The sequence below is a fragment of the Athene noctua genome, chromosome 1 (assembly GCF_965140245.1).
Source record: "Athene noctua chromosome 1, bAthNoc1.hap1.1, whole genome shotgun sequence".
Taxonomy (NCBI): domain Eukaryota; kingdom Metazoa; phylum Chordata; class Aves; order Strigiformes; family Strigidae; genus Athene; species Athene noctua.
In genome coordinates, this window is record NC_134037.1 from 196,661,234 (window position 1) to 196,689,096 (window position 27,863).

Sequence of the window (27,863 nt, forward strand, 5' to 3'; positions counted from 1 at the left end):
TTGTTTCAGCTAACTGCATCTGTTGTCCACAGCACCAGGGCACAGAAATGAGGCTTGATAGCTTTTGAAGGTAACTTACTCCTACTTTTCAGTAAAATCCATAAATTTAAAACCTGCACTGTTGCAGTAAGTGTGAAGGAAGCTCAAGGGTCCACTAGTAGAGGCATTTGCTCGGCTGATGATGCACCTCAACAACCAGGTTTGGGCAAACCTCTCTTGTCTATGGTGCTGTTCCACTCTGTTAGTGTGTAATAACCACACGAGATCTAAGAAGCTATGTCTGTATCTTCTTCCCCCAAACCCCATTTAATGTATGTATCTAAAATCAGCACTCTCACATGTTAGTACTATTGAAAGATACATCGTTCAGTGTTACTACACACTCACTGTTTTAAATTTACTGAATGTGATTCTTTGTAAAGATCTCTCTGCCTTCACCAGGGATGGGGAAATGCCCACAAATGCAAAAATACTTGGTGGGCTCTTAGAAAAGCCAGCAGTGCCAACGCCATGGAGTGTAAGCAGTAGTGAGGGGAGCACCTCTGCAGGTCCTTTATATTCCCCGTTTATTTCTGCCCCTTCCCCTCTTGCAGCAAGTGGAAGTGAACCCTCAGTCAGCAGATCAGGCACACTTGCCCTTGTGCCAAAAACCAGAGGACAAGACAAAGTAGGGGAGTAAAATCTCTTTAAGCAGCCACAAGGTATCTGAGCAGGCAGACCAGTGAAACATCACAGTGAAAACCAGTGTTGGGAAGCCATGCCAGGGATGCTTATTTTTTTCAAGATGGGCATCACTTGGTCTTCCACCTTTGTTAGCAAGCAAGCATTTGCAGCACAGCTCTGCAGCATCTTCTGAGGTGACGGTGCTACAGCACCCAAATTTGCACTTGTGGAAGAAGAACTGACTGCTGTATAAATCAGGATACAGCAAAGAAAAAATTTCTGCTGGAGGGCTTGAATGTGCACAGTCCAGTAAATTAAAAATACACAGTTCATTTTATAACATTTCAGACCTCATTCTGCATTGTTATTTAAATGATGTATTAAGTAGGTATGCTTAGCACTTGTTACATGAAACACTTGCCATGTTCTGTACAACAGCTATGTTGATTATTCTGACAAATTACTGAGGGAATAATACAACATGATTCTGGTGTGAGTAGTTGAGTAATGCGGTTAGTATTTTTCTTCTTCATGAAAACAAAGGTAGAGGTTAGTGGTTGCAAATCAGTCCAAGCTTTTTTTCTTCTTTTCAGAACTTGAGAATTTCCAGTTTATGGAAAAATAACATATTCACTAGTCCTAGAAAGCTAACCAATTCCCTTTACAAACATGTAGTAGCTCATCCAGTGTACAGGAAATGTTTGATTGCACTGCTCCAACTTCATATGTTTTGCAAACAGGGTACCAAACATATGGAAAAATAGATTCTATGTAGTTTATCTATTCTCCACAAGATTAAGTAACAGTGTTATTAACTCGTTGTTGCCACACATAACATTAAAAAGAAATCAGTATGTAATATACCCAGAGCCTAAGGCTAATATGAGTAAAATCTATTCATTTTGACATGTACCAAAATGATTTATGGACATAACTATCCACACAATACAGAAGTACGGGTTTTAGATCATCTGGACATACTTTCTGTCAGCAAAAAGAATCTTAAGAGGATCATAAAGCCCAAATTAAGAGACTACATGGGAAAAAGAAGGCTAAGTCCTATGTAAGACTTCTTCACTTTTGAGGAAGGAAAATCATCAGACCCAAAAACCAGAGTGAGAGAAAAAGGATTCTGTGATTATACTTACACTACTACTGAGGAGTAAATAGTCATTAATGTTGTGTGCACTCTTCAATTGTGTTTCTGTTGCTTAAGAGAAAACACAAAAAATACTTTCCACCACAATCACTCAGCTATTCTTTTCAGTGCCTTTTTGGGTTGTCTGCCTTTTTACTGAATGGACATGAGTGGGATATAGCTGTGCTTTTGTGTACATACATTCCTGCTGAACTTGCCCTAAGAGAAAGGGTACATCTGTGTAAAAAAAAAAAAAAAAAAAAAAAAAAAAAGAGCAAAACATTAACCTCCTGCCACTTGGAAAATCTGAAACTCAAGTCTTGCCATGAAAAATAATGCTTTAAATACATTAGCAACCAGGCAGATTTTTAGAAGTGCCTTAGAGAATATTCTCATTGTGTGTTATGAAGGAAAATATCAAATTATCTCCATATGCAATCTGTAGTCAGGTTTTTGCAGGCATTAAAGCTTCTCTGGGGTATAGTCTTTCAAATGTTAAAATATGCTGATAGCCTCTTCTTTTCTCAGAAAACTCCCTATACTTTCCTAGCAGCAGTAGCTTGTGAACAAGTGACTCTGATACAGATCCCAATGAAATACTTAACAAAGGATGTCCATAATCCTGAATGCTATCTTTGCTGCAGAAAGGTGAGCTCCCTCTACGCTTGCTTTCAGTGTGATATGTAAGTGCTCCACAGCCTCCCTTGGCTTTCTCTGGATCAGCTTTACCTGTGCAGACCAGGGGAAGGCATCATTTCCATCTCACTAACACCCTCTTGACAGACCTCCCAGTGAAAATTTTTTCCTGAATGAGTTACAAATATGTTTGTTGCTCTCTAAAGAAATGAGACATTTCTCTTTTTCTTCTGCCCCATGCAGTCAGTGTGAGCATGGGGGTCTGGCATCAAAAGTTTCATCTAGTAGTTTAAATGGTTTAGCTGTGTGTGTACAGCCAATCTCCATCTGCACTGACTTCATAGCCACCATAAAGCCCTCTGTACAGTTGGAGGTCTATAACTGAGCCTGCTTATGAATGGGAATTAAAGTCTACTCTAGTCAATGACTGCACAGCTCGTAGTAACAATTACTTCAATCCTGGAGAGTGTGAAAATCCCGTGATGCCATGAGAAATACTGCATTGTTCAACTGGCCACTCTGTACATGAACAATAGAGGCTGTTTCACAATGCCAGGTTTAACAGTTAAATAAGTTCTTTTTTAAAAAAAGTTACAGTCTAGCATATGTGGCATAAGAGACCACCAACAAATTCTGACAGTCACACCCACAACAATACATTATATTTCTGTTTAAGTATGTCCTTTGTACCTTTCATGAGCTAAGCCTTTTTTTTTTTTTTCTTTAACTATTTGCAAAGCAGTAATAAATATTCAGGCTCTGAAAAGAAGTCTTTTTCATGCCTGCTACTTAATTACAATTTATAGACTCAAGACTAGATTGGTCTAAGATACATTTTTCAAGTATTCTCTTCTTGTTTATAGTACGACAGTAGTACCTTATTGCACATTGTTTCTGAAGGACTCTCTTCTACAAGTGCGGGAAATTATTTCGTTTGGGACACTTGACAGCTTTGAACCCTGGCAAAATGACTTTCCCCTTCCGATACAGGTCATCCTGCAAACCTTTGTTCATCCTCTGCACCAAGAGCTTCTCGTAGAGCAGTGGGTGGTAGGCCCCTAACGTACAAGCTGCATCATAGTAGAGTTCATGGTAGTGACACAGGTCGGTCTGTCGGACTGAAGGGATGTATTCATATACATGCACTTCGTTACACATGGACATCATGATGAGGATACCTGGAGCAGAACGTGGAAAAAAAAAGTGAACACCAGATTTCATCTTTCTCACAGAAATTTCTCTGCAGGCATCTCATCTGTTTTTCTTTCCTGCTTTCCTTTGCTGTTGCACAGCTTTACTTCTGTAAAATCATTAAGTGAAGTAATAGTTCTTTTTATTAGAGCAGCTTTCACTTGTCTCTGATACATAAAGGTTGTGATTCCTGTAGAGTAGATGGGGTAGGACAACAATCATAAGGAAAGAATAAAAAGAACTATGAAGGGCTTGCATACCACCATCAGCCTCCTCAAGTGAGGGAACTGCTCTCTCTCACCTCTCCCCATTTACCCTATCCTGTCCACAAAACATCCCCCCCAAGAATCAGGGACCTCATGCAGCTGCATGCTAATTTTTTTGAGTCAACTGATCACTCTTCTTGGTTTTCTTGTATATTATCATTTCCTGAAGCTATTTAGCAAGAAGACCAGGTCTTTATGTTCACTTGCAGAATACAGAACACACACATATATACAGAGCAGTTGTCTGGTGCTTTTAAGGAGATCTTCTTGGTACTTCTACCACTTCCACAGTGGAAGTGGTAGAAACTCTGACCTCCCATGTACAGGAGATATAAAAAAAAATCCAGGTCTGCCCAATCCTCCTCTGTGCTTTTGGGTGTCTGTGTCTTGCAAATAATTACACACACACTAATCTTCAAGGCTGTGAAGAATCTGACTGATTTCCCTTTTCTTTTTTGTACAACATGGCAAGGGGAAGCAAGAATAGAAAATGGGCCATTATCACCCACATTTCTTGCCTTGACAACTTTTGGATGGTTCATGCAGATTGTTAGCAACTTTAGGGTATCAATGTACTTCTTGAAACATCTCCACCTTATTACAATATCATTGTTACAATGTTGTTACAATGTTATTACTTTCTTAGTCTGAAACTGAAGCAATTGCTTCTCTCCAGGCAGGAAGACATGACCAAGAAGGCAGCCTAAACACATGCAGAAGGGCATATAAGAAAACATCATCCATGTAGTTGTGGCACAAAATCCCACAGCTTCTGACAACTGTGTGAAGAGTCACGTGGAGAGAGGCTGAGGAAAGTGAATCCCTTCTTAGAGCAGAAAAGCCCCTGACCACCTCGTGCTCAGTGAGGAAGAATCCACCAAACGCCAACGCATCTCTTCCTGCCACATGTCAACGGCAGACCATCATCAGCACTGTCAATAGCAGCTAAGAAAGGCCATATGGAAATCCATTTATTGTTTAAAGCCAAACAAAGGTTTGCTTTGACTTTAGGTGCAGTCCTAAGATGCTGTTACTCTCTTATCCCATGCTCAAGATCAAAACTAGACCAGGACAAATTAATGAAGAAGATAGGTGGGCTTATGCAAACTTAGTTTTCCTACAGCACAATTGTAAATCCATACTAACTGAAGGTCTTTATAGCTTAAATGAGAGGAATCTCACTGTTGCAGCTGCACGTTTTCAGATATTGACCAACAGCACTGTCTAAACTGCAATACTTTCACATCAGTCACAGCTTCTGGGAGCCTTTTCTGTTTCACACAGCCATGTGAAACAAGAATGATGAAGTAAGCCTTGAACACCTTTTTTTTTTAAAGATTTCACTTACAAAATAAAAATATATAGAAAGTGTATTGAAGCACTAGTTGCATTACTGGTATCCCCATCCGCTGAATACAACTGTCAACTCTCAGAGGAGACAGCTGTATAAATCACTTTGCACTTATAAATGAGTACTGATGTAATTGTCGTTTTTTTTCTGTACAACAGTTTTGGAATCAGAAAGCATCAAAGGTGTTTTGGATAGATCTCAAGTGAAGTGAATTAACGTTAAAAATTATTTTGGTTCATTAATTAAGCAAAGCCATTTTCTGAAGTTTAGTTTGCAGTTTGGGAACACAGATTTCAATGACTTGCTAATGAAAAGAACCTTATGTTCTCCCTGCTGTGTATCATTAGATTATCAAAATGATTTTTTCCCAGTCTGATGTGTGAAGTAACTGAAAACCAATTACTTTTGTGATTAAATCTTCTTTTATCATGAATGAAAGGTTCTGAAAATGTTTTAGATTGTTCTACAGCTTTACACTGTACAGAGTGTATGGCCTTAGAAAAGGTAAGCATATCATTTTCAACGGAAAAGTCCATAAATTTAAATGAACTTTAGTCTTGAGTAGCAAGAAACACAGATTCACGGCAAAAAAATATTAATCCCTATTTGAACAAAAAGTATGAGCTGAATAAACTATGTTTCCTTGCCTCCAAGCTGTTACAGAGATGCTCTGAATTGTAGCCTGCCTAGCAACTCTCTAGAATTGTCTGTTTGTTGTTTCAGTTTTACAAATGCTTTCGTCAGCTTTTCCACTGCCAACCGTCTTCCTCCACCGATGGAGAGCCCACCTGCCACTCCAAGGTAAGCGTTATCCAGCTGAATCAGAGGATGGATGGTGGAAACATGTGCAATGACAAACCACGTCCAGAAACAGACAATAAAATGACTTCTACCCTGCACCCAGAGCCAAATCTGGAGCCAGTTTTAAAGGGTGTACCACCAGTATCTTAGGAAAATTGGCTCTGATGTAAAGTACAAAACTTAACCAGAGTATGCTTGATTAATAAAGGAAGTCGCCATTTGTGGGATAGGAAAACTGTCAAGAACAAAAATTGGGACTGCCTTATAATTTCCTTAATTAACAGTAAAGATGGCCACATCACTCCGGGTATGGTTCAATGACAAATTTCTAAGCAATAGCATCGACTTTCCTGTAAATTAGTTAGTGGAGCACTTAGAAGTAGTAGAGTTTTAGTTCTTAGTGATATATGGATCAGTGTCCTCCAGAATCAATCTAAAAGGCATGCTGGGCTATCTAATTTAGCTCCTTGCCTTTCTTGCCTTGTTCCATCCAGTCCATGTCTTAGGATTTCAGATTAAATTTCTCAAAAATAACCATAATTCCTGACAGTCCACTCAAGTTTTTGCTCATGCTGGACAATGATGTTTTGAGGGAGTAAAGACAGTGACTCGACAGGCTAGTTTCTGAGTGGTTACAGCTTATTTACAGCACATCTTTGTGTTGAAGTCTAGGGTCAACAAACTGAAAGATGAGCTAAGACTATGAGTAGAAATTACCATATACAGAGGTGTCCCTGGGCTACAGAGCCTTATCTGTCCTGGTGAAAATGGGAGCACCGAGACTTCCAGACCTGGTGCACATTTCAAACGCCCAAACCCTACTCTGGGGAAGAATGGTGGTCAGCATCAGACTTTTTTTCTCCTTTAGCACCTCTAACACCACAGACACCTAGTCAAAGAGACCAACAGTGCGGAACAATCAGCACTCCCATCTCAATCACCTATGGGTGAGATCCCAGGGCATGTGGTATTGCACACTTAATCTACATGAACCCCAGGAGATGAGTTCTTTCACTGAACTGTTACAGACTCCAAATTCTCCCTTGGAATGATCTGATCCTGCTGTTTTGTTCAAAAACAGAAGGTGGGATCACACTATATTATTAAGGATGAAAGGGAAGAAATGAAAAAAAATTATTTTTTTGAAAATAAGCTGTTTTCTTTGTATGAATAGAATCCTCGCTAAAATAGGGAATAAATGGGGCAAGTCCCATCCCATGCCTTAGAGGATGTGAACACTCTCCTCCTAGTGTTGGAGAGCTATTACTGTGTTACAGAAATCTAAATTTACAAAAAACATGAATCGGCTGTCTTTAAAAGAACAGCAGCAGTTTAAACCATGAGGACATTCATACCATTCCATGTACTAGGATATAATCAGTTTTTATTCTCTTTACTTTCTAATGCCATGTCTGGCTTGTTTTCCTGAAGTCTCTAAAGCAGGGCTGCCAACAGAGCTCCCTGGGCTACAGGTCTCACATTCCAGCCCATATTTTTCAGTACCACTCTAACTCAGTTTCTCTCTTTGCTTGCTGTTAACAACATTGCAGTGTGTTACTGACATCTGTATCCAGCAGGTATAAGTGTGCCAAGCTGTCTATATTTTCATCTACCTCACAACTCAGTTTTCCTTTCCCAGTTACCTTCAGTGATTGTGTAATATTTTTTAAAATTACTAATAGCTTTTTGGCACTTACATGATCCCCCAAATATTTTTACATTACGTTTGAACTTTTACGTTTTGGATACAATCACAAAGATAAAGAAGAGGTATGCACCTGACTGCTTGCTGACTTGAGCTTCCTTCTGTTAACATGTTTTGCTTGCCAGTCTGTTCTGCGAAGTCCTACCTCGCTTCCTGTTTGATATGCCATTTACACATCTCTTTCTGTATTACTGCTTCCTAGGTTTCTCTTCTGTGGCTGAATCTCTTCACTTTATACTTTTAAGCTGTAGTTTCCAAGTTTACTTCCTTTCCCTATATTGCCCCCAGAGTACATGCCTATCTACCTAGTTCATGCCTATCTACTTCGTTCTTTTGTTTGTGTACTTTTCACATCACTGCCTGAATCAGTATCATCTGCAAGTTTAATTCGTATCTCAGAACTCCTCTGTGATCATCAGCATCTGTGTGAACCAAATTTTGATAGCCTGTAGGGTGAAGAATTTCCATATGCTACATTTCAATATTTCTCTTTGCTCACAGTCCTTAAATTAGTTTTCAGCCAATGCACAATTACTCCATATAAAGCAGTACAGCCTGGCTTACACGTGACCTAAGGAGATGTTAATGATCACTGTGTGACCGTCACTGTCCCAACACTTTATAGTCTGGCCAGAATTAATCTTGTTGAGATGTTCATGTCCATTTCTGACCTAGCTGGTCTAAAGCACTCTTCATAGACAACACAGGAGACAGGCATTTCTAGGGCACAATTCATCTGACTTATTCTAGACATCTACTTCAGGATGGAGGAGTTGTTCCCTGTAAGTGTTGTTCCTCTCCAGTGACTAGGCAGAAACTGAAAATAAGAGTTTGGCTCTTGCTATCAAGCACCTTCTCCTCCACTCTCCTAGGTCAGAATCTTTTGGTGCTTTGTGAAAAATAATGTAATTGGCTTTTTCAGAAGCATAGTGAGAAGAAATGAAAACAAGGTGTGATTCATCTGACCGAGTGTGCCCACTGGTGCAGCTTCCCACAGCTGAGATAGGTATCACAGGCTCCTTTGCTGTCAGTAGAATACAGTGTACACTTTTAGGAAGCAGCGCATGTCTACTCATCCCAGAGCAGACATTTTAAAATGGATCATACAAGTCATGCCCCAGAAGTTCTCATCTGTTTCTGCTGATTGTATGGGAAGCCTGAGTGGCAGCACAGGCACCTGTACTGAATGGGTTTACCTGAGCTTGCAGTACAGGATAAAAATTTCACATGTAGAGGGGATCACAGGTCTCATAGCCATATTTAAGAGGTGCCTGGTTTTTGTTCTAATAAGGCTGAGGCTAACACAAATACACAAATACAGAACTGCTCTGGAGACATCTAAAGCTAGGTGGCATAACTGACCTAGCCATGGACCATAAACAGAAGTCAATTTTATGTGCAAGGATTACGCTGAGAGGAGGTGGCTTTTTTTACGCTCAAAAGGATCAAGGTACAGGAATAGGAGTGGAAGCAGAGAATTACAAAGTATTTAGGGAAGACCAGAGGACATGCAGAACTTAAGAAAAAGTAAAACCTGAAAAGGAAAGCCTATAGGCTATCTAGAGCACCCAAACATTAAAAAAGGTTAAGTACTCCTTTGAATGCTGAAAGAAGTCTGTGGGGCACAACACAAAGTCTGCTTTTCATCAGCAGGCCCTAACAAAACTCAGTAAAAACTAGATTAATTGGATTAATATAGTAGTAGCGGTATTGCTATCCTGCTTAGGGGATTTGGTCAAGGATCTGTTAAACTCTGGTACAAACCACCAGAAATACTGCCAGTCTAAGCGATGATGTTGCCATCAGATCTACAGAGGGGTCTAGAGGGAACTATGCGGGCAGGTCAGAGTCCCCTCACAGCACAGAGACAACCCTGAAGCTAGATCAGATGGCTTCTGTACAGCCCAGTACTGAATATTTCCAAGGATGGAAATGGAGCTGCTGAATCTTTTCAGGTTACTGAAGCATTCAAAAGTAATATTGGAAGCATGACTGTGAAACCAGAAAGCACGCAGGAAAATGACTTCTAGATCTCTTCCAGGTCTGAAGTTTAAGCTTTAGAACTTTTAGATCTTAAATATCTAATTTTCACAGTAAGGAGAAAGTCAGGGTATCTGGTATGATTTTAACTTTGGCAAACTTGGCGCAACCATACACTCACAGTCACAACTGAAGATACTTCTCTACAGGCCATTCTAATCTATGCTAATACTCTTGATGGATTTTCAAAAGTGCCATTTGGATCACAATTGTGAAAATGGAAAAATGCAGAAGAACTCTGCCTGTGTGGAGAAAAATTGTTTTGTAGTAGAGCGTTCAAAGGTGTGCTTTATGAATATTTTATAGTTGAATGACAATGTTCCTGAATGTTGTATTAGGGGGAAAAAAAAAAAGAGATTGTGAGCACAGAAGAGTCTTTTAAAAGTATTTTAAAATATAGTTCCAAAAAAATGATGTGGCTGTCAGAGAAGCTGTCAATTTGCAAGTTTGTTACAACAGTACAATGTTAGATGCTAAAAAAGTATTATGTATTTCAAAATATTTTATATTAATATTTAAAATTCCTCAAAAAGATGTGTTGCTGGTTTTTTTTTCCCCTATCTGGCAGATATCTGTGGTGTCAGGAAGTGTTGGGTATAGTTTAAACTCAGTCCAGCTGGCACAAATAAATTCCTGAGCTTTTATAATCTGCACTGAAAACATGCAAACCAGAATTAAATTAAGATTAAATTCCTTGCATGGATGGTTTATACAAATGAACACACACTATGGATTCTAATCAAAAGGAGAAAATGCTTTTCAGTTTGTTCTTAGCAATTTTAATGACTCCAGAGGTTTTGAATTTTCAACATGCGTCTTTTGTACAGTACAATTAGGCTTTGTGGTTAGTACACTGATTTAAAAAGAATGTTCTCTAGTTTACAAGTAAATAAAATATAGCTTAATATACCTGAATACAACAGATGCTGTATGAAAGCATGTAGAATAGTAAGTGTAATTCAAACATTCAGCAAGAACTCAGCATCGTTTTAACAAAACGTAAGAGATGCTGAAAACATTTAAATACACATAATCTGATTATTATACTCATGGTGTTTTACTTCACACACACCACAAATTTAATTACAGAATATAATTTAGCTAGACACACCAGTAAGTTTATGTTTGATAATATGTGCACTTGAAATCATTACACATAAACATAAAGCATTTAGAACACATAGTTTTCTTTATGTTAGTCTATTTCTATAGTCTCTCTTGATGGGATTTCAGGTACCACAGGACAATCTGTCCCTCCTTGAAACTGGGCCAAATGTGCCTCAGTTATTCTTTGGAACATAAAAGTAGCTCTGGCTTTTTAAAATACTACGTTTCTAAAAAAAGGATTCTTTTACTTCTGTTTAGTTCATGAACTATGACAAGTACTACCCACAAGAAGACCAAGTATTTATTAAGGAATTTAATTGTCATCAAATGGCCCTGTGCCTAAGCTTAATAAATTGTGCAATACCTGTCACCTTTGATGTATAGATACCCGTATTATATAGTAGACCTAGAAAATGATATATTTATCACTTAATGCTGAATGCAAAAGGCGTACATTAATCACAGTAAAATATTCTGTAATATGAGCATAGACTGGAAAATGCTGACCAGTAATATATAATTTTAAATGTATTATTCAAATTTGGGTCATACCCTAGAATAGTAAACATTTTTTTATGTGATTTGGGGAACTGTAAGAGGGGAGTTTGCTCTTTTACCTCTGTATTTTAGGAAGTAGGAGATGCTCCAATTTCAGATTGCTTTTTATTAGAATAAGAATTTAAAGCTTATGTATTTGGAGGCATTTATTTGTGTGATAATGCTTAAACAAAACTGAACAGGAAAGAGTAAGCACTGTTCTGTTCCTTCAACTGCTGGCAAACAGCTGAGTAAGTAACAGTAATAAAGGCAAGTCTTAATATGTCGAATTGTTTCTTTCGGTTCATGCAAGTGTATTTTTTCTAAGCAGAGCTGGAGATCAGCTGCATTCTTCTATTCAACATGCTCTCTGAAGCCATTTTAAATTTAAGTTCTTAGTCATACAATGGTCTGCTAATGTTGCAATGTCATGATAGTCTTGCTTGTACTATTGTCTCGATGCATGCAAATGAAAATTAAAATAATGTTATCAACTATTAATGATGCGTAACTGTTAAACCTGTAATGTCAACCATAAAGTCTCAAACAAGCCTTTCTTTCTCTCAACAATAAAATAATCTGGGCTTAGCTATTGTGTTCAGTGGTTTGTATGTTATGCTAAAAGCTACAACAGATAGTAAAAACTACTGCCTACAAAGACAAACTAAAATGTAAGTCTACACAGACCATGTTTTGATTTGGGAGTAAAAGAATAATACCACAGTCAGAGCTTTCAACTCTCTTTTTAAAAAGACAAAAGCTGATGCCTATATAAATGTGAATTTCAAGGAAAATCACCTCTGAAGAGGTAAGAGCAAAGTGTACTGATGGACTACAATAAGTAGAAATTCACAGCAAATCCAGTTAGGAAACAACAGACAGGAACAAAATCTTCATAGAAAAGCCTGTATATAATCTAGATGTTATAATATACCATCCCGTCCAATGCACAGAAAATGCCACTTTTGAGAAATTCATGGAAGCAGCTTTAGTCTTGGTCTTCAGATGGCAAAAATGTAAGGTCCGAACTAGGTTATTTACATAGGGTACCAAGGAGGGTATAGTAACAGTTAGTTTTCTTAGAGCAGAATGGTAAAAATAGAGACTGCCAATTTATACATCATCAGCCTCAGTTAAAAACTGAGCTTTGATATGTTCAGAAAGAGGGGAGGAAGACCAAGTTCGTATTTCACAGTGAAAAATGTATTAATGGGAAGTGAAGAGGCAACACTTATTTCTGCTGTCAAAAGAGAGGGCAAATCCTTTCCTAATAACAGTGACGTCTTTCTCCAGTGTCAATTTAGGATTTGACAATGGAATCCAAATCTGAATGGAATCCAAATCTGAAATTCGGTGGTTGAACACTTACAGTTCTTCTGAGAAAAATGAGTAGATCAAACTCCAAGATGAGGTGTAAACATATCAATACTCATTTAGAAAACCCAACTTCCAGGCAAATGTGAGACAACAAATTTAGCTGCAAAAAACCACCATAGCAATTGCCTAATGTTAATGCAAGATGATAAGAATACTGTGCAGAGTTTTCTTTAAAAGCACAAAGGTGGCAGCTGTAAAAACAATGCAGAAATACACAAGAATGGGTTCTCAAAGCTCATCTTGTTACCGTAATCTAAGAATTAGAGTAGGAAGACAAAGAGTAAATCATTTATAATAAGGAGTGACTAGCTAAACTATGATATGCCACATAAAGCAAAGTTACAAGCCATGGAAAATCCACATTGGTGTCTCAGAAAACAAGCCAAAAAAGGACTCCCAGATTGAAATAAAAGTTTGTTTTACCCTGGTGAACCTTTCCCCACAAAAAACTAGACTCGGTGTTTTCTTGGTCATTGTTCATAGCCTTTGAGCTGGAAAATAGCCCACTAAATGGCAACTTGTCTGTGCCAGGTTAATCCTTCCTAGACATGCTACACCCTCAGAAGTAACACCTAGAAGCGGGGTGCAATCTGACAAGTAATGAGTTTAGCCTACTTTCCATGATGTCCTGAACTTACACCCATCACTATGTTAGGTAGAAAACAATATTAAAGCAATAACAAATTTAGTGGAAAAGACCACACAGTCAGACATGGGTCTGCATGTAGCATGGTTAAGATGCAGCCCGGCACTAGTGACTGATGGGCTGCCATAAGCTGACATGCTCCTTAGAAGAAAACCAAACACAGAATATCTCCAGGTTAGAACCTGATGGAGAGGAGCAAAGAAACTCTGTTCTTGAAGGAAGATCTTGATCTGTGTTGGGTAGGATTCATGTCACCTGGTTTTAGACCTCTGTAGTGTTTATGTGTTGTATGTTACCATTTCAGAAGGAGCTGGAAGCAGTGACAGATTTTAAAAGGCTTAAAACAGTAAGTCAATGTACACAAAATGCTGTATTACTGCAGCATTCTAGACTTGTGCCTTATTTTGGACATAAACTGTAGATCATAACCCATCCTGCTCTGTGCCACAGTTCTCTCCCCATCTCTCCTCTCCTTTCCTCTACAGCTGGGATGCGTGCTGCTCTTCCCTCACCCCAACCACGGGCTATTGCAACACTAGTGCCTCTCCTCAGCAACATGCCAGCGCAGGGAGCAGAGCTAATGTATGTAGGGTTTTGGGGAACCAGTGGCTCCGGGAGGGAGTTATGCTGAGACAGGGCATCCCATATGCCAAAGGAAGCACCAGAAACGTTCTTCTCCCTAGCTCCCACGTAGTGGAGAAACCAGGGAAAAAAGATCCTACCTCTTCTCACTCTCATTCCCCTAAAGTCACAGCATACAAGAGACTACCTCCTCCCCACAAATGACCCATGGGTCCCTTTTCCAAGAGACTTAATAATATTGTGACTTAAGGACTTTAATACAGCTATTAACTATGTTAAAAGATTCCCCTGAGATCAATCACTGCTGAAGGTTAGTGGCTCACTGCTGCAGAACACCGTGGAAACACACTCCACCAAGCATCTTCCCTTTGGGAAGACTCAGTTTCTTATAAATAGCACTACCCAGCAGAAACAGATACAATTATCAGGTGAAAAATGTAATTACTGAAGAAAGAGGTCTAAGTCCACCCTGAAACATTCCTGACATTCCTGGAAGGAAATGGTTTGATGTTTCCATGTTTTAATTTATATGTTTGTCCAATTTTGTAAACTGGGGCTAAAGAGTTGAAAAGCTTGAAACAAAAATAGTTCACTTGATCCAGAACCATTTTTTACCTTTTCCATGTTACTGGCAGCAACAGCGATGTGAGGAACTGTTGCTCTTGCTCTTCAAAGTAACTGCAGCTCACAGAGGACTGCCTGACTTTCTGCTGGTGTATATATGGACAAACCAGATCCTTGAGCAGTCTGTATTTGTTCTAATTGCAGAGCATCGCACAGAGACTTACAATAAGTTACTATAATGAAGTGATTAGAATCACTATGGTCCATGCTATAAATAGCTTAGATTCAGGGTTACAGGTCCTTCTGCCTGTGAAAATTCAGACCCTCTATTTAACAACAGCCTATCTTCCTTCATATAGCTGTTTTGAGCATAATGGTATTAGCAGTGCGGCTGTTTAATAAACTATTTCCCCATACATTATTGAAATTAAGACACTCATATTCTATGATGCCCATCATTTACCCATTATTTCTATTAATTTTATAGGAAATTATTTTATAGATTTTGTAAGAATCAGGTAGAAGTTCAAGATTCAGGATACATCTTTCATACAGGTGCACTTAGTTTTGTCTGCCAGCTTCAGTTCCAGCTAGATTATTTGCTGCATGAGTTGTTGAGAGATACCTGATCCGAAGCCCAACATGACTTTTCAGATTACTGCCAGGCTGTGTTGCATTTTTTCTGCTTTATTTTGCCATTTACGTCCACCTTTGACAACATGCAGTTGCCATTTCTGTGCTGTCTCCCAATTTATATTACATGTGCAACGCACAGACATCTAGTCAATAAGGTTACTAAAATAGGAAGCCTCTCCCTAATAAAACATTTAAAATGCATCTCTCAGAATTGTAGTTAGTTATCAAATGAAGTGGATATGACTCCAAATAAGCTTGTCTTACTGCCTTGTTCTCTTAAAGCTAATAATAGCATTACCAAAATGTCTAAACATATACTTTGGGAAAAGGACAATATAAATAAAATCCGCAGTAGAGGAGAAGGTGGCAAATTTGCATCTGTACACACAGAGTGTATTTATCTGTACAGCTTTTGTTGTTAATGGTTTTGCTTGTTTAATGATTGATATTTTCAAAGCTTTCTCTGCTTGAAGGGTATTTTTTATCAAGAACATTTAGATTTGGGGGTGAAGATTACTGTTCTATTCTTATAGTAAAATTAATGCCATTTCTTCAAAGAAAGCTTTTGAAGTGTTTCTTATATATGGTGCAAGTACAGATTGACAGCACAATGATCCTCTTCACTGTTCGTAAGATCAGCAGCTGTTAACCTATTTTTATCAACAACTTCATTACTCCAAGAAATGCTTTTACAAAATGTCAATGCAGCTGGTGAGATCATTCCACACGAGCAGTCTTCTCCTTATGAATTTTCACTAGCAAGTTCCAAAAATCTCACTTCAAGAAGTAACCAACTGCCAAGCCATACTCCTCCAACACACAAGGCTTCCTCTTCTTTCCACTCATGCTCTAGGTAAGTACAATCCATTCAGGTCATAGATGGGCATCTCCCAGACACCTTTATGACATACCTCTGGGAGCTTCAGAACCCTCCCTAAGGCCTTCGGTGGGCTCTACGATGTGCTGGGATGCCCCTACTGTATACAGAGCCCAAGATAAGTGCTCAGAACTGGTTTTCCCGTGTTGGATGCAATCTCAGGTATCTTTGCTTTCAGATTCAGAGAGAAAGAATAAAAAGAGAATTTTTTTTGACTGCAGCAAATACATAGGCCAATATCACAATGTCAAGGAGGAAAAAGTATTGCATTTCCAAAGCTGAAGATGATTTGGAGCTCTGTTGACCTCTGTGTCTCTAGAAACATGAGAAAGGAAGACCCGGACCCAGCCTTGCTACCCTGACTACCTGCATCCTTTGGACATTCACAGTGTGGATCTGCTATGTATCAGGTAAGTTGTTATGTTATATAAACTGTGGGCACACTGCCAAATTATCCCCCAAGGAATACTAAGGAAGGACCAAAAAATATGGTGAAACTCTATTCCTTGAAGTGTCTAAGAAGAAGAGGACACTTTCAGACTGAGCACTGGAAGCCGTGACAGGGCATGGCAAATCCCACTCCTTGACCTGTGTAGGGAATAGTTGGGTAGGAGTACTGATCTGCTCAAGGGTAGGGAGCTGCACTTGGGCCACAACAACCCTCAGCAGCGCTACAGGCTTGGGGAGGAGTGGCTGGAGAGCTGCCAGTCAGAGAGGGATCTGGGGGGGTTGATTGACAGCCGGCTGAACAGGAGCCAGCAGTGTGCCCAGGGGGCCAAGAAGGCCAATGGCATCCTGGCTTGTGTCAGCAATAGCGTGGCCAGCAGGGACAGGGAAGGGATCTTACCCCTGTACTCGGCACTGGTGAGGCCGCACCTCGATTCCTGTGTTCAGTTTTGGGCCCCTCACTACAAAAAGGACATTGAATGACTCAAGCGTGTCCAGAGAAGGGCAACGGAGCTGGTGCAGGGTCTGGAGCACAGGTCGTACAAGGAGCGGCTGAGGGAACTGGGGGTGTTTAGTCTGGAGAAGAGGAGGCTGAGGGGAGACCTCATCGCCCTCTACAGCCACCTGAAAGGAGGTTGCAGAGAGCTGGGGATGAGTCTCTTGAACCAAGTAACAAGTGATAGGACAAGAGTGAATAGCCTCAAGTTGTGCCAGGGAAGGTTTAGACTGGATATTAGGAAGCATTTCTTTACAGAACAGGTTGTGAGGCGTTGGAATGGGCTGCCCAGGGCAGTGGTTGGAGTCCCCATCCCTGGAGGTGTTCAAGAGTAGGGTCGACATAGTGCTGAGGGATATGGTGTAGTTGGGAACTGTCAGGTTAATGGTTGGACTGGATGATCTTCAAGATCTTTTCCAACCTTGATGATTCCGTGATTCTGTGAATACAGTTTGGCCTGTCAGTGATTTCATCCTCTCTGTATGATCTGCCACATGCTTTCACTTGTTTTCTGGTGCATTGCTGCTCTATGACCCCAACAAAGAACTTCAGAACTGAGTATGTCCTCAACAGATAATTAATATAGAATAATACAAATTTCTCATAGGTATATGTATGTTTTATAAATATGGTATGCATATTATGGATGTGAAAGGCAAGAAAGCAAAACATTAAGTTCACCCAACTGTTTTCTTGTTCTCATACTGTGTGTTTTAGCTAGTCATTGTTTCTGTATAGAGCACCAAGAATAAACAGTACATGTGTAAGGACTTGATCCTCACGCAATGTAAACATTTACAATTTTTAAATTTGTTTGAATCTAACATATCTGCTGGGTGCACTTTTGATACACCTACCTATAAAGCCTGAAGAAGGAGGGTTGGGCTGTATCTTCTCTTTAGTGTTCTCCTGAATTATGTCCCAGAGCTGCCATATAAACTTTGGATGAAGAATGTAAAATGGCTGGTTTGGATTCTTCCTGCGGTGCTGTACATAGGGAGTGAACAGATTGTAGTCTGGCTTCTTATACCACTGGGAGGAAAAAAGTAAGAATTTTTTTAATCTTACAGTATCAAATGAGTTTTAAACGCTACACGTACAATAATGTGAACTACGTTTATTTGGGTTCTTCAGAGCAGAAGCAAAGGAAGCAAAGCAGCCTGCACTGGTGGATGCTTCTCCTAGAAAGTCAGTCCTCAGTCTGGGCTATTCTGCTTCCCTTCTTCACACAGAGACTCTCAATAAGCAACTCACTGCAGCAGGATGAGCCAACCCCATCTCCTCCTCACAGGCCCATGTTAAACCAGTGGTTCAAAGAACCCTGACACGAGATACAGGCGTGACGGTGAACCTTCCTCTGAAAGTGCTGCTGTCCCGGACAGAGGCAGCAGCAGCACGTGAAGCAGGCTGATGGCAGCCTGCGTAGGAGGCAGGCAGCCTCTGGCATCTGTTGCTAAGGGAGTTCAGCAGATGAAGGTTTACTTTCTACTTTGCAGCCTGCTCAGCTTTGAGCTCCCCCTGCCAAGAACCATCAGATCAACTGGTCCACTGGAGCTGCAGCACTAGCCAAGACAGAGACTCCCCCAGTGACAACCAGATGGACGTCTGCTGCTCTCAGTGAGGGGGCAGAGAGTGGGGCACAGATGGCTGTGGGGGAGTGGACACAAAACGAAGACCGGTGGGGAGGAGGCCTGAGAAATGGGGAAGGTGCCAAGAGATTTTCATTAGGGTGTTGCATTTTGTCTGGGAAGGAAGAAGGGAAGGTGGGAAAAAATGGATGCAATTCTTCACCCTTCCTGATAAAACCTCCTTCTGAAATCTAGCAACATTTCCTCTTTGGCAAACACACAGAAAACTCACTGTTATGTGAAAATAACACGATTAAAAAAAAAAAAAAACAAAAAAACAAACAACAAAACATCATCCATCTATCCTAGCATCTCAGAGCAGTCCATTCCAGTACAAGTGCTGGCTACTAAAAAGCTTTTGACCAATAAACCAATTTTGACCAGTTCATGCAGAAATAGCATCCCCACTCCTTAGATAAAGACAAACTTCAGGGCTCGTTGTGACAAGTGAGAATCAGGAGACTGCAGTACTAAACATTTTCTCTAGTGCTTTTAGACTGATCGGGAAGAAAGGTCCAAGCAGACATCTTACCACGTTCAGATTTGCAGAGTAGGGGGCAGGATCCCAGGCTATTAAAATAACATCTTTGTACAACGAGCTGTCAAGAAAGTGATGGTTTGGATTGGTGAGAATCTGCAAACACAGATTAAAAGAATTGCACAGCATTAAAAGCAGGTGGGATCCAGAAAAATGACAAAATCCTTCTCTAAAATGAACAATCCTCCCCATGCTGCTGTTTGTTCTGCTTTAATTCTGGTCGATTTTAAGCATCTTGTTTTGTTAAAAAAAAAATATAAAAAAGAGCCATAAACAGCACTCATGACAGTTTGAAGTAGCAGTATGCTGAATTACTCTCCATCTGTGAAGGATGTGATGGGACCACTTGAGATGCTGCATAATTGTATATCAACATTACTATGTATTCTGGAACTTGAAAATGAAAGCTCTGGTATTTCAGACTGCCTGCAGGATCCTCTTCTTAGACACAGAGCAGCTTTCTTTGAAGGGCTACAGCCCCCAAGGATAATGTCTTTCCTTGTCCCCCTGCCCTCAGCCTGTTTGGTTGCTTTCTCATTTCAATAACATGACAGTCTCATTTCAAGTAAGTCCAAAAAAGGCAAATCAGACCATGACTGTAAAAGCTGGTACACCTAGAAAAGTAATTACAGGAACAGGCAGATGATAGAGCTATTTTTGAAGTAACTGTCATACCTCTCTGATCTACTGCTCTCATATAACTCCCTCCAGCATCTTCTGGTACTCTGCCTGATCGTCCCGCCCCGCTGGAAGTTTACGCTTCACTCCTGCTGGCTCATTCCTTCCTGGACCCTCCATGCCTAACCAGATCTCTCTGATCCCTGGTGCATCTAATCTCAGGCAGGATTGAGTTGAATGATTTCAGCATTGGTTGAAACACTGTGAATATGGCTCCAGCTGTTAAACTAATCAACATTCCAGACAAATAAATTCATACTAATTTTCATTTCCCTTTAGGATCCAATGAGCCATATTTGATTATGCATATTTTTCTTCAGAAAAATAATACAGTTGCCATGGCAATATTCCTCCTACCATAAACTTTGAGCTTAATGACTTTCCATCAGCATTCTACAACAAGAATAGAATTAGTCGTGCTGCCATCGGTACCCCCAACTACATTTCTCAGAGCAGTTTTCGCCTGAGAATGTAAACTCCTTTTTTTGAGAGTACAGAGTAAACAGACCAGAAGGTCAAGCTTTTAAAAGCTCAGTTCTGCAGTTATCACACAACGGAGCTCTTACTCGCCCTCCAGTAAACAGGACTCCTTTGGAGGTGTTGTCCACACAAATTTCACTCTTAGTGAGCATGCATTCATATGTATGAGATTAATTTCTTCTTGACTAACAGTATCTGTTGTGGCTGCACTGGCTTCCTTCACATCCTTCAAGCTTTCCCAGTGGAGAACGTGAGGGAAGAAGAGAGCCACAGCAGGCTTTTAATCAACTGAATGCAGGAATTTCCAACAGCAAGAACGGAAGGAGGGTCAGTAAACCTGTATGGGCAAACCATCTTCAGTACTGGTAGGGAAAGCAGCTTTTATCAAGTGGCCTGTGCAGACTTCACTCCCAAAGAGGGAAAGGCCAGTTTCTCAGCAAGTGGCCAGAGCATCATGGGTGGCTTCTGACCTTTCTGAAGAAGCAGAAAAGTGGTGGGAATGAATACTTGTGAGGAAGCTGAGTGAGTTGACCTGGCCTGAACTTCAGCCATGCCCTGTGTTTTCTTGAGAGGCCTTGTGGAGAGCAAGCAATGTACAACACAGCAGAGAAGACCATGGGACCCTCCATTACCACCCCAGTGGGAGCATACCACAGCAGCTCTGGCAGCCAGGAGGAACCCAGCCTGCTACGAGCAACGGAGAGCAGCTAATTTAGCCGTTTAGTCTCTCTGAATTCGCTGGGGAGCTAACAAAGCTCAGATCACTCCCAGGAGGCATTTCTCTCTTCTTCTATAGGGAGCCTACTGCAACTAGCCAACTAAATAAAGTTTCTAAACCCTTCTCCTTGCCTGGCACAGGAATTCAGGCATGGTCAGCACCAGGACATTTTGGCTAACAGTAAAACAGAGAACCATCAAAGAAAAGGGAAAAAACCCCGAAAAAAACGAAAAAGTAAAATAAATTACATGAAGATCAATGTTCTCTGATATGCTGGTTTCAGCACTAAAGCCAGAGTAAGGTATTTCTGCTTTCTTCCTCCAAGCAAAAGAAAGGGGACCTATTTAACACAGATCACTTCAAAGATCTAGTCTGTCCTGCAGCCTCATAAAGAGCTACAAAACAAGTGTGAAGGGAATGACAGTGAACTGTCCTCTCTGCTGTGTCGAAGAATATGAACTTATACACACAAAGAGCATACCCACCAAGAATGGACTTTGCATGGAGAGTCTCTCAAAGAAGAAGCAGAAAAAACGAATGCGTTAAGATTGCAGTAAATTAAAATTTTGCTCTCATTCAGCAAGAATCAGTATGTATAGAACATGCTACATGGCCAGCCATACTGCTGGTGTTAACTAAGTAAATACACCATTTCACTATGTCATAAAATATCACAGTAATTCTGTTACTGCTTTTTGGCTGCATTTCATAAAGAGGAAAGAGGCTTGGTTTGTCCAAGACCAGAGTTCAGGCAATAGTTTTTTCAAAACTGAAAACCTACTTGCAACCATAAGGTGTCACTGTAGCTCAAAGAACAATTATTTGTTGGCACCCATATGCAGAAAATCCCATTTTCTGTTTCCATTCAGATGAACAAACTCATCTTACATGTAATACCCAGAGTACATTAAAGTTTTTACTAGTTTGTTCCAAATTTTCAAAGAATGATGACTTGCCTAAAGTTACTTATTAAGACAACTCAGTTCCCATTTATTTCACCTTCCAGCAAAGAAATAATTGGGAAACTGGAGAATACAAGAAAAGAGCTTTGGGATTCCCAGAGCCTGGGCTTTGTGAAGACCCTGGAGGCAGCGCGGTGACGATCTTCTGTACTGATGGCTCTGGTATCTTGCAGAGTCTTTACAAATGTAGGACAAATGAGAAACTTTACAAACTAATTCTTTGAAACAAGGATATCAGCTACTGCAATCACTCTACACTGACAGCAGTGTGAACATCCCTGTAAGGGAGAACTCTTGCCTGCTCTACATCATGACTGTTAAATCACGAGCTGCTTTCCAGATTACTCAACATTTTCTCAGAAGTTACCAATTTAATGTCATATTGTAGACAAGTGACATTGACTTGAATTCACAAAAGGAAGATCTTACCTGAGAGTTAATGATCCGCATTGTTGTTTTATTTCCAACATCTTTTTCATAGCCACGTGTTGGAGCAGAATTAAATCGTAGAACAGCATCATGAGAATCTAGGAGCATAAATGAGGGGATAATTTGTTTTTCTTAGAAATATAGAGCAGTAAAATAAAACAAATCATCTAAACTAACAAAAAACTTACACATTTCTCCTAATCTTGATATTCTAAGGATGATAAACATTCTACTTTGTGCAAACAAAAATCCTCTTTTATCTGCCATACGTTATTAACATTACTAAAATCCACTAGAAAAGAAGTTCAGAATTGTCTATTAATTTAGCTTGCCATACTTAAATAGTTCTCTTAACTGGATAAACTTAGTGTGGGAAGGTTATTAGTACTTCCAATATACACAACTGCTCACTATTTCTATTGCAAAATTTACAAAGAAATACTTCATGCAAAAACATGTTAATTGTAAGTACATCTAATTGCACATTTGAACGAATAACAACACTTAACTATAAGCTTGTACTTCAGAGTATTTTATAATACCTGAAAATCTCAGACTACCCCAAACCTATTAATCATACCATGTACTTATTCTCATGGTCATTACAAGTCAAAGAGTCTCTGTAGGGAAGTCAGCCCACAGACCTGCTCACACACAGAAACCTGATGATCCCTTGGTAGCAAAGATCTAACAGAGCTGAGCTGTCAAAGTTTTCCCACAAGCTGTTGACCTCAGAGTCATGCAGAATAGAAAGCAGCTATAGGTCAAGTATGGGTCAAGGGTAGACACTATGTGCAAACCTTCTCTGTATAAAAGATAATCACCCTCCCAGTGCTTCTTTTAAGGGGATCTCAAAGCCCAAAAAGGTGAGAAAGAGTAAGACATTATATACATTGTCCAGAAACACACTGTCTCTGTCAATAGCCCCCTGTTTGGTCTACTTTTATCCCTTCTTTTGATGGGAGCAGAGAATATGATTCAGACCAAAACGAGTGTGTAATGCCTTAACCCATAGGTAGCTTATACAGCTGTTTACCTCTAGTCACCATAGATTTCCAAAGATAACCAACATGCTGCAATGGAGTTCAAGCCTGATCCTATCAAACTGGGATCTTCCGTCCTTTTACGACTTTACTCCACACTTCTTGTACTCCAGACAATAAAACATTGTGTGACGTGAAGCCAGCAGTCCAATCTCAGACATACTCACTTGCTTTAACATGCTGTATCTGAAAAGATGGATTTTTACCAAATGTCCACCAAGCCCAACTCCTCAGAAGCTAAGAAGTGGAGGCTTTTTCTATGTCCCTATGCAGGAACAACCCTAGCCTCAATACTTAGCCTTCATCTGCCTAAAGATAAGTCTCCTGATTGTGTAGGAGCTAGAGGACATGAAGTCAACAGAAGCTGCAGGTACTCCACATTTCTGGAGAAGGAAAAGAAAAACAAAGGTCCTTTATACTTGGAACGTGCTTATGAATTTGAGAACATAAATTTGGACTTGCAGTTGACAACCTCTTGACAACTTGACTGAGAACTGGGAATTGGGTCGGGAAATAGCAATTGTATGGTTAGCATCTTAAATGAGAGACTGTGTGCTGCATTTCCAACGTCACCCATGCTGGTTCTTCATATCAAGACAAAAATCCTTTCCTTCAACATAAAATATATGATAAGGATGCATCTTAACACTGATAATAGCTGGTTTTAAGCCAACTGATTTTCACCTTATTAAGTATTTGGAAATAAACATTTTAAAGATATAAAAAGTTTAGGGTTTGGTCACAGATCCCTCTTCCTAAAGCTGACAAAATAATTGGGTTACCTATGAAATACCATGATCGCAATGGGACTGTTTTGCTGTACTTGCACAGTAGTTCCACATCTAGTTTCATTCAAAAACAATCAGAAGGATGAGGGGGAGGAGGGCAAAAGGCAGAACACAAATTAACATTTCTGCCTGCATTTCTAATAGGACCACGGAAGAGGGAGCTCAAGGCCTATGAAGAGAAAGTCCTCCACTGCTGCTTTCTTCACGCCTTTTTTTCTTTCGGGAGGATAAATAGTAAAAGCCTTTTCCCTGCAGCAACTTCGTCAACCAAGGCTGTACAGCCCATGGCCCAAAACCCAGAATTCATGCATGGGGTGTTTCTCCCCACTCCCCAGTGATGCTGACTTTGCTGTGCCTCCGTGGGCACTGAGGTGCTGAGCACGAGTGCCAGACTGACTCCACAAAGCCACACAGAGCACTGTGCCTCCAACCTGGCAGGTTTGCTTGTATTTTCAATCAAGAGCTGGTAGACCCGGTGTCAGCTCTGGGAGAGGACAGTCTTCTCTTACAGCTGTGCATGCACATGGAAAAAGAGCATCTTGTACAGGCTGATCGTTCTCTTCCTGGTCAGACGCTTCTCTTCAGGGACTACAAGGGAGGTAGAAAGGCATGGCCAAGAGCTCAGCTGTAACACAAACTACCTGGGCTCTGCAGGGGCATAACTTCTTCCCTATGGGAATAATTAATAATACAAACAAATGCCGGAGCTTCTTTTTTAATTTTTAAGTGGGGAAACACTGGCACGATGTCTGCAGTACATTACCACTTCCCAGGAGCCACACTGACCTCTAAGACCCATAGGTTTGCACCAGGCCCTTCTAGAATGGCTGTAAGCACACACCCCACACACCCCCCCCCCCGAATTCTGGACCAAATTCTCTGCTCAGTCGCAAGTACCTGCCCATGGCCTGGCAGACACTTAGAAAAAAAACCTTCTGTGACTTCTACTGCCCCACACACTTTCCTGTACAGGTAGAAGGAGATCTGAAACTTCTGCACAGGCCTTACCAAACAGCATCTCCTCCCCTTAAGTGGCATCAGATGACAATTTCCCAAGTAATTCAAAAGCTCTTCCTCAGAGAATAGCGTAAGTTCTCTGTGCTCCGTGTTTCTGAGCAAATGGGTACACACAGGAGCATACAGGCCTCAGGTACGATGTCAGGTACCAAAGTCCACACCTGGGCTGCACCTGAGTGTGCAAATATGTCATGATGCATGCTGTAATATGTAATTATATAAATATGTCAAAATGTGCTCTGGATTCTCCATTACAGGACTAATCCATACTGGTGTAAACTGGGTGTACTGGGGAACACTGACAGAAGGTTTTGCTTCTGTCAAGGATAACACATTGGAGAAGGGAGGTACTTTTAACCTTTTGCACTCCAAAGATTTCTAAATCAGTGGGGCTTCTTGTGAAATCAGGGGTAACCCTGGTGGGATTTAACTGCAGGCTGGCCAGGCACCTGTGCTGTGCTGGAAGCGTATTAGAATAGTTTGATAATGATAGCAGCTCTAATATATCTCAGATTTAAAGGAAACCCATCCGTGTCAAAGAGATGATACAGTGCCATGAAGCAAGTATTGGGATGTGAAGTCCTGGAAGTCGGGAGGATTAATGAGTTGAACATCAAAAGGGTTTTAGAGAGCTAATGGAGATAACTCTTTTTGCTCCAGAAGCAAGTTTGAGATACACATTTCATCCTTCTTTCAGTGCTCTTAGCATATTGCACATGTACTACTAAAATGAAGAACTATTAAGACATTAACATGAGTAGTAGCACTCATTTTTTGAAAAACAATTAAAACTGATCTACATTAGTTTTACGGTTTCATAATCCATTTCTGAATAGCTACCACAAAACTCCCACCTTGAAGTGTGGAATTGTGGGTGACCTTGACATCTCAGCACACCTGTAACCTCACTGACTCTGTACAGCAATGGAAAAACAGTGGGTAGTGATATAGGTCAGGGGACTTGACCTCAGCACATGAAGCTATTAAAGGGTCTGAATTCTGTATGTCTGTGAAGTCTGAACGTGAAAGAGATGAAGAGGATGCTCTACTGTTTCTTGGCATGAAGACAAATTTCAGTCTGGGATAGCAATACAACAAGCAGTTTCTCTATGAGCCAACACAAAATACAAACAGGTACAACACATTTTTGCAGAATAAAACTTGCACATGGCTCTAATCTGCTGCAGAAATAAAGACATGTTGCAGCAAAATGTCAAATATGGCAGACCTGATGAAACCAGTGTCTCCCCTACACTACAAGCTACATAAGAAGGCATTATTGCTTTATTTAAATCAAACTATGACTTCAGGCCTGATTTTCCTTTCAGTTATATTGTCCTGAAAGGGAACAGCTTCACTGAGGTCCATAAGCTCACATTCATGTAACGCTGGTGAGAACAACCAGACCTATGCTTGAGAACAATAAATCTTTTGCAAGACAAACATGAACACACACATGTACATATATATGCACATGAACAGATGCATTTCACCCACCTATTTCATCCCCTAGAGAGGAGTTCAGTATAGCACCAGCAGACATAACTACAGCACAGCTCCCAAAGCCATGTGTATACAATTTGCCCAGTGGAATTTGGGGAACGTGCTTTTCCCATCCAAGAGTGGAGAAGGGAGCCTCCTTGCCATCTATTGTTTTCACATTCACCCTTTCTTTTAGCTCACAGAATAGCTGGTCTCCTGTCAACTTGGAGTTTCGTTTCCCCTTGAACCGCACCCCATGCTTATTGGTGCTCAAGTAATCTTTCATCGCCTTCTGTAGTCGAGGGTTTAGCATCTTGGAAGAGACATCCCCTTTCCAAAGCTTATAAAGAAAGGATTTCGACATTGTGGAATATAGCCCATCCCAGTCATCAGATTCATCAAGCATCTGGCTTCTCCTGTGCTTTGTGCTCCTTCTCCTCATTCTTCTCTGATGGCTCCAGTTGTTCTGTAAAATATTTACTTTTGGATTATCTTCATTGGCTGAGACGAATTTTGCTATCTCTGGAAGGTGGTTGTGTGACCGATGCTGACCAGCAGCAAATAAATAATCATCATTCACTTGGTAAAAAGCACTTTTTGATTTTCTTCCTATCTGGGATGGAAAAAACTCATCTTCATTTCTAAAGGCATCTTCCAAATCAGTCCATTTCTTAATATTGCCAGTCCCTGATTTAAATGTACCTAAGAGATCTTCATTAAGAAGGACTTCGTTCCCATCGATGGTTTCAGAGAATGATGGATCATGAATGGCTCCCATGATGACTCTCTGTTTGCCCTGAAGGGGCAGAAGCCTCTTAGTTTCAATGTAAGAAAAGGAACTCGGAACTGGTTCAGCAGTGTTGCTATCTGTAAAATAGATGAATATCACCAGAAAAAGCAGACCCCATGCAAAGATCCCAAACAGCATGAGTTGTTTCCATTGCTTCAAGTTAGGTTTCATGGCAATGCCTTTACTAGCTCCTCTGTGCCTTGAAGTATTGGTGAAGGAAAATGAAACCTGGAAAGAACATCAAATATTA

General features: G+C 40.4%; 2 protein-coding genes across 5 annotated transcripts in view; one reads left to right on the top strand and one right to left on the bottom strand.

The window, feature by feature from the left end:
- The window catches only part of LOC141961979 (opsin-3-like), a 100,251-nt gene extending 88,238 nt beyond the window's left edge, over positions 1 to 12,013 (top strand). For 2 of the 3 annotated variants that reach the window (XM_074909392.1, XM_074909409.1), the window contains one exon: positions 5,969 to 12,013. In XM_074909392.1, the coding sequence (XP_074765493.1) occupies positions 5,969 to 6,196 (228 nt within the window). In that variant the 3' untranslated portion in view covers positions 6,197 to 12,013. Of the gene's footprint in view, positions 1 to 4,570; positions 4,745 to 5,968 lie in introns of those variants that run through there. The other variant, XM_074909398.1, reaches the window with a different exon arrangement.
- The window catches only part of ST6GAL2 (ST6 beta-galactoside alpha-2,6-sialyltransferase 2), a 178,898-nt gene continuing 154,260 nt past the window's right edge, over positions 3,226 to 27,863 (bottom strand). For both annotated transcript variants that reach the window (XM_074909371.1, XM_074909379.1), the window contains exons 2-6: positions 26,839 to 27,841; positions 22,494 to 22,591; positions 19,221 to 19,322; positions 17,918 to 18,092; positions 3,226 to 3,615 (exon numbers count right to left, since the gene is read on the bottom strand). In XM_074909371.1, coding sequence (XP_074765472.1) covers positions 3,347 to 3,615; positions 17,918 to 18,092; positions 19,221 to 19,322; positions 22,494 to 22,591; positions 26,839 to 27,784 — 1,590 coding nt within the window. In that variant the 5' untranslated portion in view covers positions 27,785 to 27,841 and the 3' untranslated portion in view covers positions 3,226 to 3,346. The remainder of the gene's footprint in view (positions 3,616 to 17,917; positions 18,093 to 19,220; positions 19,323 to 22,493; positions 22,592 to 26,838; positions 27,842 to 27,863) is intronic.